Consider the following 17,025-nt stretch of genomic DNA (forward strand, 5'->3'; position numbering starts at 1 on the left):
GACACCTATGATTGGACAAGGAAAAGGCGGGTCCCTACGCTTCTGCCTCCGCTTCCGGTCTGAGAGCCCGGGGGCAATTGATTTGTGGTCTTATCCTAAGGTGGATGGAGAAGCGAGCGCAGTCTCCCCCAGTTGCTACCCGCGCCCTGCCCTCCTCTCCCTCCTCCACAGGGGTTTGGCGGCTCGGTCACACGGGACGAAGTTCGGGCAGGGTCCTCGGCCCCTGCCATGGATGAAGGTGTTTCCCGCATCCGCCGGCGGGTGTCTGTCCGCAAAAGGGACCGTCCTAGCCTAGGGAGCGGTTTTGCCGCCCCCACCGCGGCCGAGCTCAAGCCGGGCGATGAGGAGGGGGAAGAGGAGATGGTGGCTGGAAGCCGGCGGAGGAAAACCGTGGAGGTGCAACCGGTCGAGGTATCAAATTCCGAGTTCCTTGTCTCATTGCCCACTTTGGGGGAGATGATACAAACCCAGGTCTCCTACCGCGCATGCCCACTGAAAGAACACAAAGACCAGCTCTAGAAGCCAGGGAACTAGACGCTCCAAAATTTTGGTTGTTCCCTTCCTACATGCAAACAGTGGACCAATTGTCTACTAGCCTTCATTTGCTTATCTCCACTTTGTTATCGCTGTTAATTCTCACTTGTGAGGTATTGCTTTGCTATCCTCATTTTTATATAGATCTCAAAGATAGACCGCCGAGACATAGAAGTCGTACATGCAGCAAATAAGAGGCATGATTGCCACGCAAATCTAGATTTCCAAGTTACTGCTGCTCCTGCGGTACTAATAAAACCTATCATTTATCGCACACCCATTATGTGCTGGGTACTTTGTTAAGCTATTTACATTATCTAGATTTGACAACAGAAATCAGGCCCTGAGAGGTCAAGAAACTGCACTTCTGACTCCAAATCCTGTTTTCTTAATCACTTCACTATATTGCTACCTCTAAATTTACATCTCTTCTGTTGAGTAGACCATCCCAAGTCAGTGTGCAGACCCTACCTTCCAATTCCTAATTCCTAAGAACAGAATCTCTTTAAGAGTGTCCAGTTGTACAAGCATGGTTTTGTTACAAGCCAGTTTCTGTAGATTGGAGTCTGAGAGGGGGAATGGTGCTGCAGTTATCCGAAACTTCTAGTGAGATGACATTCCAGTAGATGTCTATTGGTCTTGCTACCTTTTTAAGGATTTAAAAGCTTAAGAATTAGGATCCCAGTATCACCATACCCTAGGAGTACAGCTTGTGAAAATTACTTAAACACTCTGGCTTTCCTTTTCTTCATCTGTAAAATGGAGATGATAATATCCATTTCATAGGGTGATTTACATTTAAGTCTGTGATCCATGTAATTATATACCTGGTATATATTTAGAGGTAGCAATATAGCAGAAACTTTTGTTCTTAGTGAAGCTAGAATTGACCATAAAGCTTTTCGTTTTCTTTCCAGAATGACAGTGAAGAGGACATGTTTGGTGACTATGACAGCTTTGCTGAAAATTCTTTTTTAGCTCAAGTTGATGACCTGGAACAACAATATATGCAAGTTCCTGAACATAGGAAACATGCCTCAGACCTTAGCACTGAAGATCTTTGTTCAGAAAGCATCAAACACAACAAACTCAGCATTACTACTGTAGGCAACTTTACTGAATTAAAAACAGATGAGCACATAAAGAACCAGAGTAGGCATGAAAATGTCTCCATTGAACCTGATATTTTGTATGATGTACCTTCTTCACAGGTTTTATACTTTGAAAATTTGCAGAACTCTTCAGATGATTTGGGCAATCAGTCTACTAAAGAGAGGGATTGGAACGCATCCTCTCACAAGACTGTGAATGAGGAATTACCCCAGAATAGAATAGAACAACACCAGCAAATTGATGATTCCTCTTCCAAAGTCAGAACTAGTTCAGAGGAAAATAGGAGAAAAAGTCTTAAAGAACATCTAAAAAGTGCCATGACTGGAAATGCCAAGGCCCAAACACCGATATTTTCTAGAACTAAACAGCTCAAAGAGACTCTCCTATCTGAAGAAATTAATGTTGCTAAGAAAACAATTGAGTCATCATCGGACGACCTTGGTCCTTTTTATTCATTACCCAGCAAAGTGAGAGACCTTTATGTTCAGTTCAAGGGAATTGAAAAATTATATGGTAAATGCTTTTTGCTGAAATGAAAAAAATTTACCATTATTATCATATTACTAGTGCAAGTCAATAGAAAGCAGATGCTTCTGTGGTCCTGTATCTCATCTTAAGACAAATAAAAATATCAGCCCTCCCCACCTTCCATCCCTAACCTGCTGCTACTGAACCTCTTTCCTTCCCTTCATGGTCACGCTTGTCAAATCTATTATCCTTCCTGTCTCCCTTTCCTCACCTCAAGTAATTCCCAGCCCACTCTGGGTTCTATGCTCTCATGTAAGGTCTAATGACGAGGGTGTCTAAATCCAATGATACTTTTAGTTCTCACTTGCCTGACTTCTCAGTAGCTTACATGACACAATTGACCAGACCCTTGAAACACTCACTTCTTGACTACTTGACATTCCACGCTGGTTTTTTCATGACTGTCTAGCTGCTTCTCAGTTTTACTAGCTGGTGTGTTTTTGGCTGGCTCTGTCTTCTGTACAAAAACTTGAAGTTCCTTTGACTATTCATGGCCTGAGTGAAAGTGTCAATATTCGTAACACCATTGATTAAGACTAAACATCTTTAGGGGCGCCTGGGTGGCTCAGTCGTTAAGTGTCTGCCTTCGGCTCAGGTCATGATCTCAGGGTCCTGAGATCGAGCCCTGCATCGGGCTCTCTGCTCAGCAGAGAGCCTGCTTCTCCCTCTCCCACTCCCCCTGCCTGTGTTCCCTCTCGCTGTGTCTCTCTCTGTCAAATAAATAAAATCTTAAAAAAAAAAAAGACCAAACATCTTTAAAGATAGCTGAAGTTAAGAGTTAAGCGCAAAGAGATAGTATTAATAACAATATATATTGTAATGTTTTTCAAAAATCCTGGGTCCTTGCCTATATTTCAGATATGTGTCATTTTAGACAAAGAAGGGACAGTTGCTGGCATCCTGAAAGATGAGCCTATCAACCAGTCACTTCATAAGTATTTCTGAGACTCCTATGTTAGTGCCGTATGAACCATGTGAAACCATGGTTCTCATCTCAGGGAGAAGACACTCAGGTGAAGAAGTAGAACTACGGGAAACAAAGTAACGTAAGACTACAAGAGTCTAATAAATTTTAAATTGTGAGGTTTGCAGTTAAAGAGCTAAAGGTGTGTATTGCCCTTGAAGTTGGTGTTAACTTTCTTCCCTCTGCTTTTCTCCTAGTACCTTGTTCTTTATTTAATCTGCATCTCCTGCCAGACAGTACCTTGAGGACAGGGCTCTATCTAACTCATCTTTTTCTGATGTAACTAGCACTGTGCCTAGTACATTCTGGTAGGTTCTCAGTTGCTGGGGGTTATCGGCCTAGTTAGGAATTCCGGCCCTGTCACTGAAACACAAGTTTTGCACTCTGAGCCTTAGTTCCTGATCTCTTAAAAAGGAATACTAATAACAATAATGGTTGTTTTGTAAGTTATGTTCTGCGCCAAGGACATGCCAAGTTAGACTGTGGTAATGACTGTCCATAACTATATTAGTAGCTTCTAAGTAAGAACGTCAGTAAATAACAGGTTTTTAAATCTCTTTTTACTTATAGATCTGGCTTGATAACATGACCAATTTAAATCATAAATGTGTATGCCACTTTTCATTGCACTAAAGGAGTGGTTCTCAAAGTGTAGTTCCTGGACCCCAAAGTCAGCATCACCTGGAAACTTGTTGAAATAGGCATTCTCAGGCTCCACTCTAGGCCTACTGAATCCACCTCTGAGGTTGTGACCTGGCAATTGGTTTTAACAAGCCCTCCGGGGGATTCTGATGTGCCAAAAGTCTGAGAACCACTGAGCTGGAGAACCTCAACCTTATACTGTTATTTTTGCCTTTTTATTGTATAATTGCTTGCTTGATGTGTTTTATATAAATGGTTAGAACCAAGTTAATTTCATCTTTTTTTAATGTGTGAAAATAAGTGATATTACTAAATATTTGCTATTTCGGTCATTTTATACTTTAAAAATTTGAGTCGGATAAAATGCAGAAATGGTCAAGTTATATTTTCATACAAACATCTGCAGCTTCATACATAATGGGTGATACCAGTCTGAAATATTTTTAATATGTATTAAATATTAAGCTTACATATTTAAGTGTTTTTGAAATATTTTTAAAGTTGAAAAAAGTCATTTGCAAATATTTGGGAATCACCAAAATACAAGAAATTAAAGTCCCTTGGCTGTCATTCAGACGTAATTATTTTTAATACCTTTGTTACATATTCTCTTAGTCATTTTTTAATTTAATTTTTTTGGAAAACATAATACATTCAAGTCGAACTTTTATATATTTTCTAATATGTACATAATTGGGTTTATGCAATCCAATACACATTCATGATCTTTTACTTAACTGTATATTGAGCATATATAAATCAATCTACCACCTGTTTTCAAGCTGCAAAGAATGGTATCATATAATTGTACAATAATTCATTCAACTTTTACCCCTTGATGGCTCTTTGTTATATATAAACACTGCTATGATGAACATCTTGCACATAATCTTTATATGTCCTTTTATTTCTATAGGTGTAGAGACCTAGAAGTAATACTGCTAGATGAAAGACAGTGTGCAGTTTTGTTTTCAATACTGTTAGTTTGCTTTCCAAAAGGATTATAGTATTTTATGCTCTCATCAACCACCACAAGAATATCTGTTTGTCCCCAGTCAAGTCAGCTCTGGATTTTCCATGTGTGAGGCTTTTTTTTTTTTGGTAGTAGTAGTTACTTGTATTTTATTTGTGTATTTATTTTGTCAACCCATTAAGTAACAGTTGAGCATCTTTTCATGTATTTCTCCCTGCTGTGAAATGTCTTATCAAATCTTTTGCCTGTTTTTCTAGTGATAAAATACTAGTGCACGTTTTGAAGACTTTTGATGATCCACATTGTCAGATTAGCCTACAGAGTAGTTACACTAATTTTCACACTATGTTTTGGATCTGATGTGATCCTTTTCATGAATTCCACCTTTCTAAATTGTGGAACTTCTAGATGTGCCAGTTAATGATCTTAGTCTTTTATATTTTAAAGACTTTATTTTTGAGGTGCCTGGGTAGCTCAGGTGGTTCAGCGTCTGCCTTGGGCTCAGGTAATGATCTCAGGGTCCTGGGATCAAGCCCCACATTGGGCTTCCCACTCAGCAGGGAGTCTGCTTCTCCCTGCCCCTCACCCCTGGTTGTGCTCTCTCTCTCTCTCTCTCTCTCTCTCAAATAAATAAATAAAATCTTTTTTAAAAAATTAAGATTTTATTTTTAAGTCATCTCTACACCCAACGTGTAGAGATCTTACAACGCTGAGATCAATAGTCACATGCTCTATCGACTGAGCCAGCCAGGCACCCTAATCCTAGCCTTTTGTGGTTTAAATATTCTTACAGTTCAAAATGGTATTCAGACCAGAGTTCAGCTCCCCATGAGAGCCTGTTGAATAGTCTTCCTTAGTGTGTATAAAACCTCATAGATTTTTTTTTTCCCCTCCCATTTCTGTCTAGGATGTTGCTTGTGTGGATGAGGAAGGGAAGCTTACGCAATCTCCTTGCAGAACAAAAGGAAAAGCTAAGAATTCACACAGATCCTTGTACTGTGCTTTACTTCCTCTGATGTCTCAGATAATGTCCCAGGCACTGTTGGAATCTTAGACCTAAGTGTGCAGCTAGCAAATAGGTGGCCCAGTTGCCCACTCTGCTGCCCAGGCCTGAAGAATTAAGACTCTCATTGGCTGTGTCCACTGTGCCTAGGGGATGTTTGACACTTAACACTGATGTATAATTACACTTGTCCATGTATGAGAAGATGGATATACAGAGTGGGATTTGATTTTTCCTTCTTAGGAAACTTTCTTGAGACTGAATTGCAGAAGGGGAAAAATAATGCGTTTTTTTTTAATTCCGCAGAATGGCAACATACTTGCTTAACGTTGAATTCTGTGCAAGAAAGAAAAAACTTAATATATTCCTTGCCAACAAGTGGTGGAAAAACCCTCGTGGCTGAGATTTTAATGCTGCAAGAACTGCTTTGCCGGCGAAGAGATGTTCTAATGATCCTACCATATGTGGCAATTGTCCAAGAAAAGGTGTGATTCTTTTTTTAACAAACAGTATTTGCTAACATTTTCACATTAAAATATAAAAACTAGCATAAATATAACAACTTTTCATTGAGAAGAGGTAGAGAATATTTTTAGGATGTGCAAAAACAAGTGTAGGACCTACCAAAAATCTCTTCTAATACTAATTACCTGTTGCAACAAGAATTTTATTTTTTTTTCTAAACTGGTGGATTAAATTCCATTTTAATATTGATATTTAATATGTTGATATTCAGCCTGCCTTTTCAAGCAGAAAGTAACCAATTATTTTATCAAAGTAAATGAATTATTCTGGGTTGTTTTTGTTTTTGTTTTGCACCAGAGGAGACAGTTGAAATTTATTTCCACATCAATTATGTAGTTTAAAAGTTACATTCATTTGCAAAGAGCCGCACACAATAATTATGACATTTCTTAGATATATATCTTACCTTATTTCCACATCGATTATGTAGTTTACAAGATACATCCATTTTGCAAAGAGCCACACATTAATTATGACATTTCTTAGATATATATGTCTTATCTGTGACCTTGTTCTCATTCATTGGTATTATATACTACTTTAGATTTTTTAAAAATTAACATGAACACTTGGTAATTGAGTTCTTATTTATCTGATTTTTTTGTTTGTTTATTTTAACTAATATTCTAGATTTCAGGTTTGTCAAGTTTTGGTATAGAGCTGGGTTTCTTTGTTGAAGAATATGCTGGAAGCAAAGGAAAATTTCCTCCAATTAAAAGAAGGGAAAAAAAATCTCTGTATATTGCCACTATTGAAAAAGGACACAGTCTGGTGAACTCCTTGATTGAAACTGGAAGGATTGGCAGTCTGGGTCTGGTTGTTGTAGATGAGGTTGGTAACTACTTTTATAAGTTATCAACATTTTTATTATACTAACATTATTATGTGTATCTGTTTAGTACCTCTATGAAAATAAGTATTTTATTTTAATATATAGGGAATACAGATGAATACATTTCATACTTGGTAATCTTAAATTCAATTTTGTGTCAAATGTTTTTTGAAGAGTGAATATATGTGTGTATATATTCAATTTTATAATGGTATTTGTGAATTCTAGATATGTCAGGATGTTGCCCCAATCCTCATTAACCAAAATACCAGTGGTATAATGCATATGAACTCTAGTTGCTATATCCAGAACGCTTAAGAGTTATAAAGCAAAGATTACTTCATTTCATATAAATACATGCATGTTCTATATAGGCATTATATGCAAATTTACTTTTCTCCCTCCCTTCTTTTTTTAAATCTCAAAGTTGCACATGATTGGTGAAGGGAGCCGTGGGGCTATACTGGAAATGACCCTAGCAAAAATCCTCTACACTAGCAGTAAGTACTTTTTCAAATGTGGTCACTAACTGATTTATCCTCAGGAGGCCTATGAAAGACTTAATTCTCTCACTAGCTAGACTCTGCAGCCTCGAGCAGGATACTTAAGCTTCCTGCCTTGGTTTTTTATTTCCAAAGTAAACATAAATTTTGGTTGGAAAAATGGTTACGTGAGCAGAGTTGTGAATATGAAGGAAATTAACATTTGGACATCCCATATTATTATCCTCCACTTACTAGCTGTGAGTGCATAGGCATGTGACTCAACCTCTCTATTTCTTCAACTGTAAAATGGGGATAATAATGGTACCACCCTGAGGGGAATGCTTGGGAGGATTATATGAGTTAATGTAAAGCAGTCAGCAGTTGCCCAGCAAGTAACACTCAGTAAGCCTTTGTTGCTGCTGCCACCATCAATATCATCCTCATCATACCAGTAAAGCAGTAAATGTAAGTAGTCACCTTAAGGAGCTATTTGCAACATCAGATAGTCTTTCAGCATATGTGAAATATTTGTTCTAAATGTCTTCTTTCCTATTTATAGATACACTATTGCAATACTTATTAAGTTATATATTGCAGGGCGCCTGGGTGGCTCAGTTGGTTAAGCGACTGCCTTCGGCTCAGGTCATGATCCTGGAGTCCCGGGATCGAGTCCCACATTGGGCTCCCTCCTCAGCGGGGAGTCTGCTTCTCCCACTGACCCTCTTCCCTCTCGTGCTCTCTATCTCTCATTCTGTCTCTCTCTCAAATAAATAAATAAAATCTTTAAAAAAATTATATATTGCAATAGCTTATATATGGAAAATTATTATAAAGGTCAAATATTAAGAATTATTTTTAAAATTTTGATAGCAATGGTATTAGGCAGATTGTAGCACTTTATAATCATACATTTAAAAAGGTCTTGAGTACCTACTTTGTGCCAGGCACTATTTTAAGTGCTAAGGATATAGCAGTGAATAACACACAAAAAAATAACTGCCTTCATCAAACCTGTATTTTAGTGAAAGTGAGTAGACATAAGCAGATAAACAAGAAAACATACAGTGTGTCAGATGGTGACAAATTCAGTGGAAAAATATAAAGCAGAGGAAAAGAGAATCGTCACCTACTTGTCAAATCCAGTGCACGCTGACTGTCCTTGTCTTATTTTTCTTCAGCATTTGGTTGTTTATCATTTTTTTTCCCTTTGAGTGCTAAAACACTCTCTCGGCTTCCATACTGTCTCTCTGTGGGGGATCGTGTGTTACCACTGAGAGATAGCACAGCGTAATGGTTGAGGGCAAACTCTGGAGCTTGATTAAAATCCTGACTCACTTTTAACTACATATGTGACCTTGAGCAAATTATATTAACTGCACCTCTGTTTCCTCATGCATCAAAAATAGATGATAGTGAAATGGGCAAAATTGGTGAGGGGGATTAAGAGGTACAAACTTAGAGTTATAAAATAAATAAGTCACAAGGCTGAAAAGTACAGCATAGGGAATATAGTCAATAACATTGTAATAATGTATGATGACAGATGGTAGCTATACTTACTGTGGTGAATAGTGTATAACGTATAGAATTGTCAAATCACTGTGTTACACACTGAAACTAATATAACACTTCATGTCAGCCCTCCTTCAATAATAAAACATTTTTTAAAAAATGGATGATAGTAATAGATCCTGCCTGACTGAACTGCTTTCCTGTGGAAGGCAGCTATTTCATACTGCCTAGGAAGACATCAGCTTCATGAGTTTCACTCCACCTTTGTTTAAAAAGAAAAAAAAGTTGACAGCCTGATAGCAAGATCCCATAAAGGGCTTTATTTGGCAAGAGTTCAGGGCCTATTCAGCCCTGCATCCTACACCATACATCTGCCTATAGGCATACCTGTGGGATGTCATAACTCTTCGTAACAGTGGTCCAGAGAGTCAGCAACAAGCGTATTTATACTCATTATTGTTGCTTAGAAGTCTTGATTAAGACTTTTTGCCCAGTGAGAAATTCTGTAAAATTCCAAATAGTAACTTTCAGGACACCTGAAAATTTTCAGTCTTTGATTCGCAGAATAATACTCTACTACTATCTTTGTATTTTTCTTACCTCCTCTCCACTCTCTCCTTTCCCAGATCACTCAGGAAGAATCCAGAACACAAAAAGGTTGCTAAATTACTATTATGTTACACTAAATAACATATTTTCCTCAATCCTTTGGATTTGTTTTTTAGAAACAACTCAAATTATTGGCATGAGTGCAACACTGAACAATGTTGAAGACCTACAAGAGTTCCTTCAAGCAGAATATTACACCAGTCAATTTAGACCAGTATGTACCTAAGGTTTACACTGTATGGATTTATATCTATCATCTTACTTAGAAAGAAAAGTAGCAAACATACTGTTCTAAAAAAGTCTATAGAGTAGTGAAGGGGCATAATTCCCCTGACCATGGCTATATGCTAATACGAGTTTGTGTATAGAGAATATAAACTTTGGGGTTAGGGATCTTGGCTTGGGTCACGACTGTATCTGTAGTACCTGGAACAGTGCTTGGCCCATGGGCCTTCAATGAATATTTATTGAATGAAATTTTCCAGACTCATTCTATTTTTCCACTTCTTATTCTGTAAGATAATTTTTTTTTTTACTTGGTCAAAATTTAGTCATATTTTGCGTTATTAGCACATAAAAACATTTATCTTTTTTTTTCTTTAAGAAGCTTTTATTGGCACAGCCCAGGAAAAGGTATGGTAGCCATTTCTGAGCAAAAACCTGTATCCCAGCAAGGTCCTCAGTGTTAGGTTTAACACCGCACTGAACCAGAAAGTTTAAGTTTCTGAAACTTAAGTTCCAGACTCCTCAGGTCACTAAGAGGTTAAGAGGTTCCCCCACCAAAAAAAATTTTAAGTAAACTCTATGCCCAAACTGGGGCTCAAACTCATGACCCTGAGATCAAGAGTCACATGCTCTACCAACTGAGCCAGCCAGGCGCCCCAAGAGACTCCAAAACTTATAGGTCAAGCACTGCTGCTTCTGTTAAGATCAGAAAGGCAAGAGACAGTCTTGAATATGCATCCTCGTAATGGGATGACTAAAAGGGCTGGAAACAGTATTAAGTTTTTTCAGATTGACTCCAGGTCACTCCCCATTACAAGGACGATATTTTCAGCAGTCACACTGAAGTCCCTCTCCATTCTGTATTTGGCTAAGCAAAACATTTATCTTGAAAGTTAAAAGGTTTTCAAATATTTATGCTTTGGTAGTTATAGTGCTTTTTTAATAAGTTAAGACTTTACGTGGATTTAAATTTAAACTCCCTAATAATGGTATTCCATTATTAAAGACTTAAAGTAAATAAAGATAATTCATATTTATTTGAAAGTAGCTTATAATGAACATATACTCTGTCTGCAGTACTAGTACGCATGGTCAGTGTCCAAATAGCTTTTCAGAAAATAATTATTGAGAACCACCAAATTTTAATTTGAAATTTGATGTTTTTACATTTTCACCAAAGAGAATTTTCGAGAGATACTTGCTGACTTTAATAGTCGAATTAGACACTATTCTTTTAAAAATGCAATGAACTGGGTGGCTCAGATGGTTGAGCGACTGCCTTTGGCTCAGGTCATGATCCTGGAGTCCCGGGATCCAGGCCCGCATCGGGCTCCCTGCTCAGCGGGGAGTCTGCTTCTCCCTCTGACCCTCCCCCCTCTCATGCTCTCTCTCTCTCATTCTCTCTCTCTCAAATAAATAAATAAAATCTTAAAAAAAAATAAAAAATAAAAAAATAAAAATGCAATGAACTCTATTTATAAACATTTTTTTGTCAGGCACCTGGGTGATTCAGTTGAGCATCTGCCTTTAGCTCCGCCACTTTGGGCTCCCTGCTCAGTGGGGAGTCTGCTTCTCCCTCTCCAGCTCTGCCCCTGCCCCCCTGCTCATGCACTCTCTTTATCTCAAATGATAAAATCTTAAAAAAAAATTTTTTGTCTATAAATACTTAAATTAAAAATAATGTGGTATTTATAATTAAAAATGACAAAATTTTAGATCTTGAGGAATAACAGAAATAAGACAGAATGTGAACATTGACTTATACTTCTTGTGACAAATACAGAAGTGTCTGGTTTCCTTTTAGATAGTGGCTGTTCAAAAGTATTTCTTCAAGGATATTAATCTCTACTTTGAAAGGGAAAAAGAGACTTAAAGAAATGGTAAAGAAAAAACTTTTACATTGAAGCATGTTTTATATACCTTAGAAAAACTACAGTTTTTGTATAGCTGTCTGTTTTTACACCATTTTACAAAATTTAAAACTTTGGAAAGAGGAATTTGTATATGGTATTAATTGCTAATGTCTTTCTAATTCAAGGTTGAATTAAAAGAATATTTGAAAATAAACAATGCAATATATGAGGTTGACTGCAAAGCTGAGAACGGCATAACTTTTTCACGTCTCCTTAATTGTCAGGTAACATTGATAACCCTTGAGTATGAAGTTCCCAGACTTGGTGCCCTGGGGCACCACAAAAGATTCACAGGGTACCATGGGATAGTTTAGATAATTTAAGAGAAACAGCTAGTGCTTGACATCTGTTGCATACCATACAAACTACTGGTTCAATGTAGTTTCCAGTTTGGACATCAGATCACACTGTATTCCTTTCTATGACATCGTATCTTAGTGAAGTTTTTGTTTGTTTTTTGCAGTTGCTGTAAACAAATACCATGTGAAAATCAATGTGGGATGGAAAAAAAAGAGTAGCCATGTCCAATTTGATTCTAAGATTTGAGACTATTGCAGTGCCCAGTTGTGCGCACATCCTGTTAGTGGGCTGTTATGTTTAAGAATGAGATAGTATTTTCTTCATTCAACTGATGTGTATTATTTATTCAGATGGCTACTAAATTGTGAGGAAAAACATTTAAGTTGTCTGTACGTAAATACCTGATACACAAAGCTGTTAGGTATTTCTTTTGGCCCTGGAGCTCCATGAACCAAGAAAATGTGCAGACCTCTCCCTTAAAAGTTTTTTCATTCAGCAGTAAGCACAAAACAAGAAGAAACTTTTGTGGGCTATGTAGTTCGGATACTGGGTATGAAGATGTTAATGTCTGCTGTGTTAATGTCTATAGCTTATATAAAGGATATTAAAAGGGGGAGAAAGGGATTTTACAATATTTTTAGAATTCCATAAAGGTGTATTACTCTAAATCTGTATCTTAGTTTTCAGTAAAGTTGAAGGAAGGGAGATTTTTAAATAATTTTATATTTTTTTTATGTTCGGTTCCTTGTGTCTGCTTGATGAATACATTTTTTATTTCTGAAAATTTATCCTGTAGTATGATTGAATCTGTTTTTGAAAACTATTAGTAATAGTAAAAGTATATCTAGTTTATGTAGTCCTTTATTATTAGGACCAATCTGTGTTTGTCTCTGTGGACTTCTTTGCTTTGCTCTGGTAGAGATGCACATGCAGTGGGGTTATTAATAACATTTACTGTTTTCACTTCTTTAATTTAAAACCAAATATACCTAACAAAACCCTTATAACCTAAAAGTGGGACTAAACATTTTGATGTTTCATCTGGGTTTCATCTTTTCTTTTAAATGATCAGATTTATTAAATGAGAAGTTCAGAATTATGGATGGTTTACTTAACCTTTCAAAGCACTGTGGTAAAATGACAGGTTTTCATGTTTACTAACTACCTTGTTCCTACATCTTGTTGTACAGTATTCTGATACTCTGAAAAAGATGGATCCTGATCACTTGGTGGCATTGGTGACAGAAGTTATTCCCAATTATTCCTGCTTAGTTTTTTGTCCCACTAAGAAGAACTGTGAAAACGTAGCAGAAATGATATGCAAATTTTTAAGCAAGTATGTTAATCTTTAAAAAATATTCTGTTTTATTTTATCATGGTTTACATGCTGTGTATTCTGTTTATTTAACAAGCTCTTATTATTTCTTGTAGAACATTATATTAAGTTGCTATACTAGATTATAAGGGCCCTAACCTTGAAGAAGGTTTAACTGTGAAATTCATATATGTGAAATAGCCAAAGAAAAATTCTAAGACTACATGTAAGTAACAGAATGCTGACTAATATAATGGCTTAGATCAATGATTCTCAACCTTGACTGCAAATCCTCTCAAGGCCTTTTAAAAAATCCCAGTGCCCAGGTTACATTGCAGACAAATCAGAATCTCTGGGGGTGGACCCAGGCATCGTTATTTTGTAGAACTTTCCAGGCAGGTTCAACATGCAGCCGAGGTCAGCCACTGGCTAGGAGTCAGAGGACCAGTCACTAATCACTGTGGATATGAATCATATCTTTATTTTTTGTTTAAGATTTTATTTATTTGAGAGGGACAGAGGCAGAGAGAGAGAGAGAGAGAGAGAGAGAGCGCACTCGAGCGGGGGTGGGGGGCCAAAGGAGAAGGAAAAGCAGACTCCCTACTGAGCAGGGAGTCTGACTCAGGACTCGATCCCAGTACCTTGAGGCCATGATCTGAGGCAGACACTTAACCGACTGAGCCACCCAGGTGCCACATGAATCATATTTTTAGTTTAACCTTCTCTTTAATTAAATACTGTTGCCTTTGTTTTCTTAATAAACTTCACACTTAAGTTGTGTGGACATTTGAGTTAAATTTCTTAACTAATTAAGAAATTTATGAGTTTGTAATTTAATAGTATTTTAATATTGGCTCTGTTATACTCATAGAGATAAGTATAAAGTGATCTTGAATATGAACAGTTCAGTTTTTTTCTGTACCTTTGTCCTGTATGTAGTTTTATCGGATTTTTCAGACTTCTTTTTGGCTCCTTAACCAGTGCTGTATCACCATAAACCATTATTACCCTGGATTCTAATCTAGTCAGCTCCCACCTCCCCTTCCAATCCTAGTGTCATGGATTGGTTTAATAGAATTAAATTTATTGACCAGCACAAAGATCTAGATGTTTAGGATAGAGTCAAGGAGTTTTCCATTTCGGTAACTAATAGTCTGCCTTTACACTGATGATGTTGATTATAAAAATCCAAGGAAATTAAATTATCACTGAGGTAGTCTCAGTAAATCATTTGTTTTCATAGAATAATTTAAGGGAATTTTAGCACTGGCTAAGTAATGTGGAAATTTAGGAACTAACATTTGACTGGAAGACATGCAATTTATTAGTTATACCCTTGACTTATTTTGCTTGTTGATGATAATAGTTTATTTGGATCATAAATGTTGATGTTTAACATTGAGGCACTTAAAAATTTGGTTTCCAGAACTCTTAGTTAATGAATTGTAATGGATATTTACTCTTTTTTTTTAAGATTTATTTATTTATCAGAGAGTGCCCCCAAGCGGGGGGAGGGGCAGAGGCAAAGAATCTCAAGTCAACACCCCACTGACTGCAGAGCCCTACACAGGGCTCAGTCTCATGACCCTGAGATCATGACCTGAGCCTAAGTCAGGAGTCAGATGCACAACAGACTGAGCCACCCAGGCACCCCAATACTTGATACTTTCTCAAAGAAATAGGACTTAACACTTTCTGAAGGAAAATTTCCTCTAAAATATACTTTGCATATTACTTGCTGCTTTCATAAGCTGAATATTTCAAGTATAGTTTAGCATCCTTTTTTTGCACCTATTGATTAAGAAATGGTGAACATTCTCCAGAATAGATCACATCCTAGGTCACAAATCAGGTCTCAACTGGTACCAAAAGGTTGGGATCATTCCCTGCATATTTTCAGACCACAAGGCTTTGAAACTAGAACAATCACAAGAGGAAAGTCAGAAAGAACTCAAATACATGGAGGCTAAAGAGCATCCTACTAAAGAATGAATGGGTCAACCAGGAAATCAAAGAAGAATTAAAAGAATTCATGGAAACCAATGAAAATGAAAGCACAACTGTTCAAAATCTTTGAGATGCAGTAAAGGCGGTCCTAAGAGGAAAGTATATAGCAATACAAGCCTTTCTCAAGAAACAAGCAATACAAGCCTTTCTCAAGGTCTCAAATACACAACCTAACCCTACACCTAAAGGAGCTGGAGAAAGAACAGCAAATAAAGCCTAAACCCAGCAGGAGAAGAGAAATAATAAAGATCAGAGCAGAAATCAATGAAATAGAAACCAAAAGAACAGTAGAACAGATCAACGAAATTAGGAGCTGATTCTTTGAAAGAATTAATAAGATTGATAAACCCCTGGCCAGACTTATAAAAAGAAAAGAGAAGCGACCCAAATAAATAAAATCATGAATGAAAGAGGAGAGATCACAGTCAACACCAAAGAAATACAAACAATTATAAGAACATATTATGAGCAACTATATGCCAGCAAATTAGGTAATCTGGAAGAAATGGGTGCATACCTAGAGATGTATCAACTACCAAAACTGAACCAGGAAGAAATAGAAAACCTGAACAGACCCATAACCACTAAGGAAATTGAAGCAGTCATCAAAAAACTCCCAACAAACAATAGCCCAGGGCCAGATGGCTTCCCAGGGGAATTCTACCAAATTTAAAGAAGAATTAATACCTATTCTTCTGAAACTGTTCCAAAAAATAGAAATGGAAGGAAAACTTCCAAACTCGTTTTATGAGGCCACCATTGCCTTGATCCCCAAACCAGACAAAGACCCCATCAAAAAGGAGAATTACCAATATCCTTGATGAACATGGATGCAAAAATTCTCACCAAAATACTAGCCAATAGGATCCAACAGTATATTAAAAGGATTATTCACCACAACCAAGTGGGATTTATCCCTGGGCTGCAAGGTTGGTTCAAAATCGGCAAATCAATCAATGTGATACAATACATTAACAAAAGAACAAGAACCATATGATCCTCTCAATAGATGCAGAAAAAGTATTTGACAAAGTACAGCATCCTTTCTTGATTAAAACTCTTCAGAGTGTAGGGATAGAGGGTACATACCTCAATATCATAAAAGCCATCTCTGAAAAACCCACAGTGAATATCATTCTCAATCGAGAAATACTGAGAGCTTTCCCCCTAAGGTCAGGAACACGGCAGGGATGTCCACTATCACCACTGCTATTCAACACAGTAGTAGAAGTCCTAGCCACAGCAATCAGACAACAAAAAGAAATAAAAGGCATCCGAATCAGCAAAGAAGAAGTCAAACTCTCACTCTTTGCAGGTGATATACTTTATGTGGAAAACCCAGAAGACTCCCAAAAGAAAACCCAAAACTGCTAGAACTCATACAGAAATTCAGTGAAGTGGCAGGATATAAAATCAATGCACAGAAATCAGTGGCATTCCTATACACCAACAACAAGACAGAAGAAAGAGAAATAAGGAGTCGATCCCATTTACAATTGCACCCAAAACCATAAGATACCTAGGAATAAATCTAACCAAAGAGGC

At 37.2% G+C, this 17,025-nt stretch overlaps 1 protein-coding gene across 5 annotated transcripts in view; it reads left to right on the forward strand.

Annotated features, from left to right (window-relative positions):
• Positions 1-46: 46 nt before the first annotated feature.
• The window catches only part of HELQ (helicase, POLQ like), a 50,263-nt gene continuing 33,284 nt past the window's right edge, over positions 47-17,025 (forward strand). For all 5 annotated transcript variants that reach the window (XR_003612481.1, XM_028124215.1, XM_028124217.1 and 2 more), the window contains exons 1-8: positions 47-411; positions 1,452-2,160; positions 6,064-6,242; positions 6,913-7,113; positions 7,542-7,614; positions 9,837-9,934; positions 11,984-12,082; positions 13,349-13,494. Coding sequence is in view for 4 of the 5 variants with exons in the window: in XM_028124215.1 (XP_027980016.1) it covers positions 229-411; positions 1,452-2,160; positions 6,064-6,242; positions 6,913-7,113; positions 7,542-7,614; positions 9,837-9,934; positions 11,984-12,082; positions 13,349-13,494 (1,688 nt within the window). In the remaining variant the exon portion in view is untranslated. The remainder of the gene's footprint in view (positions 412-1,451; positions 2,161-6,063; positions 6,243-6,912; positions 7,114-7,541; positions 7,615-9,836; positions 9,935-11,983; positions 12,083-13,348; positions 13,495-17,025) is intronic.

Source organism: Eumetopias jubatus, unplaced genomic scaffold, assembly GCF_037043125.1.
Source record: "Eumetopias jubatus isolate StellerSeaLion01/CBP00866 unplaced genomic scaffold, mEumJub1_p1.0 scaffold_2, whole genome shotgun sequence".
Lineage (NCBI taxonomy): Eukaryota > Metazoa > Chordata > Mammalia > Carnivora > Otariidae > Eumetopias > Eumetopias jubatus.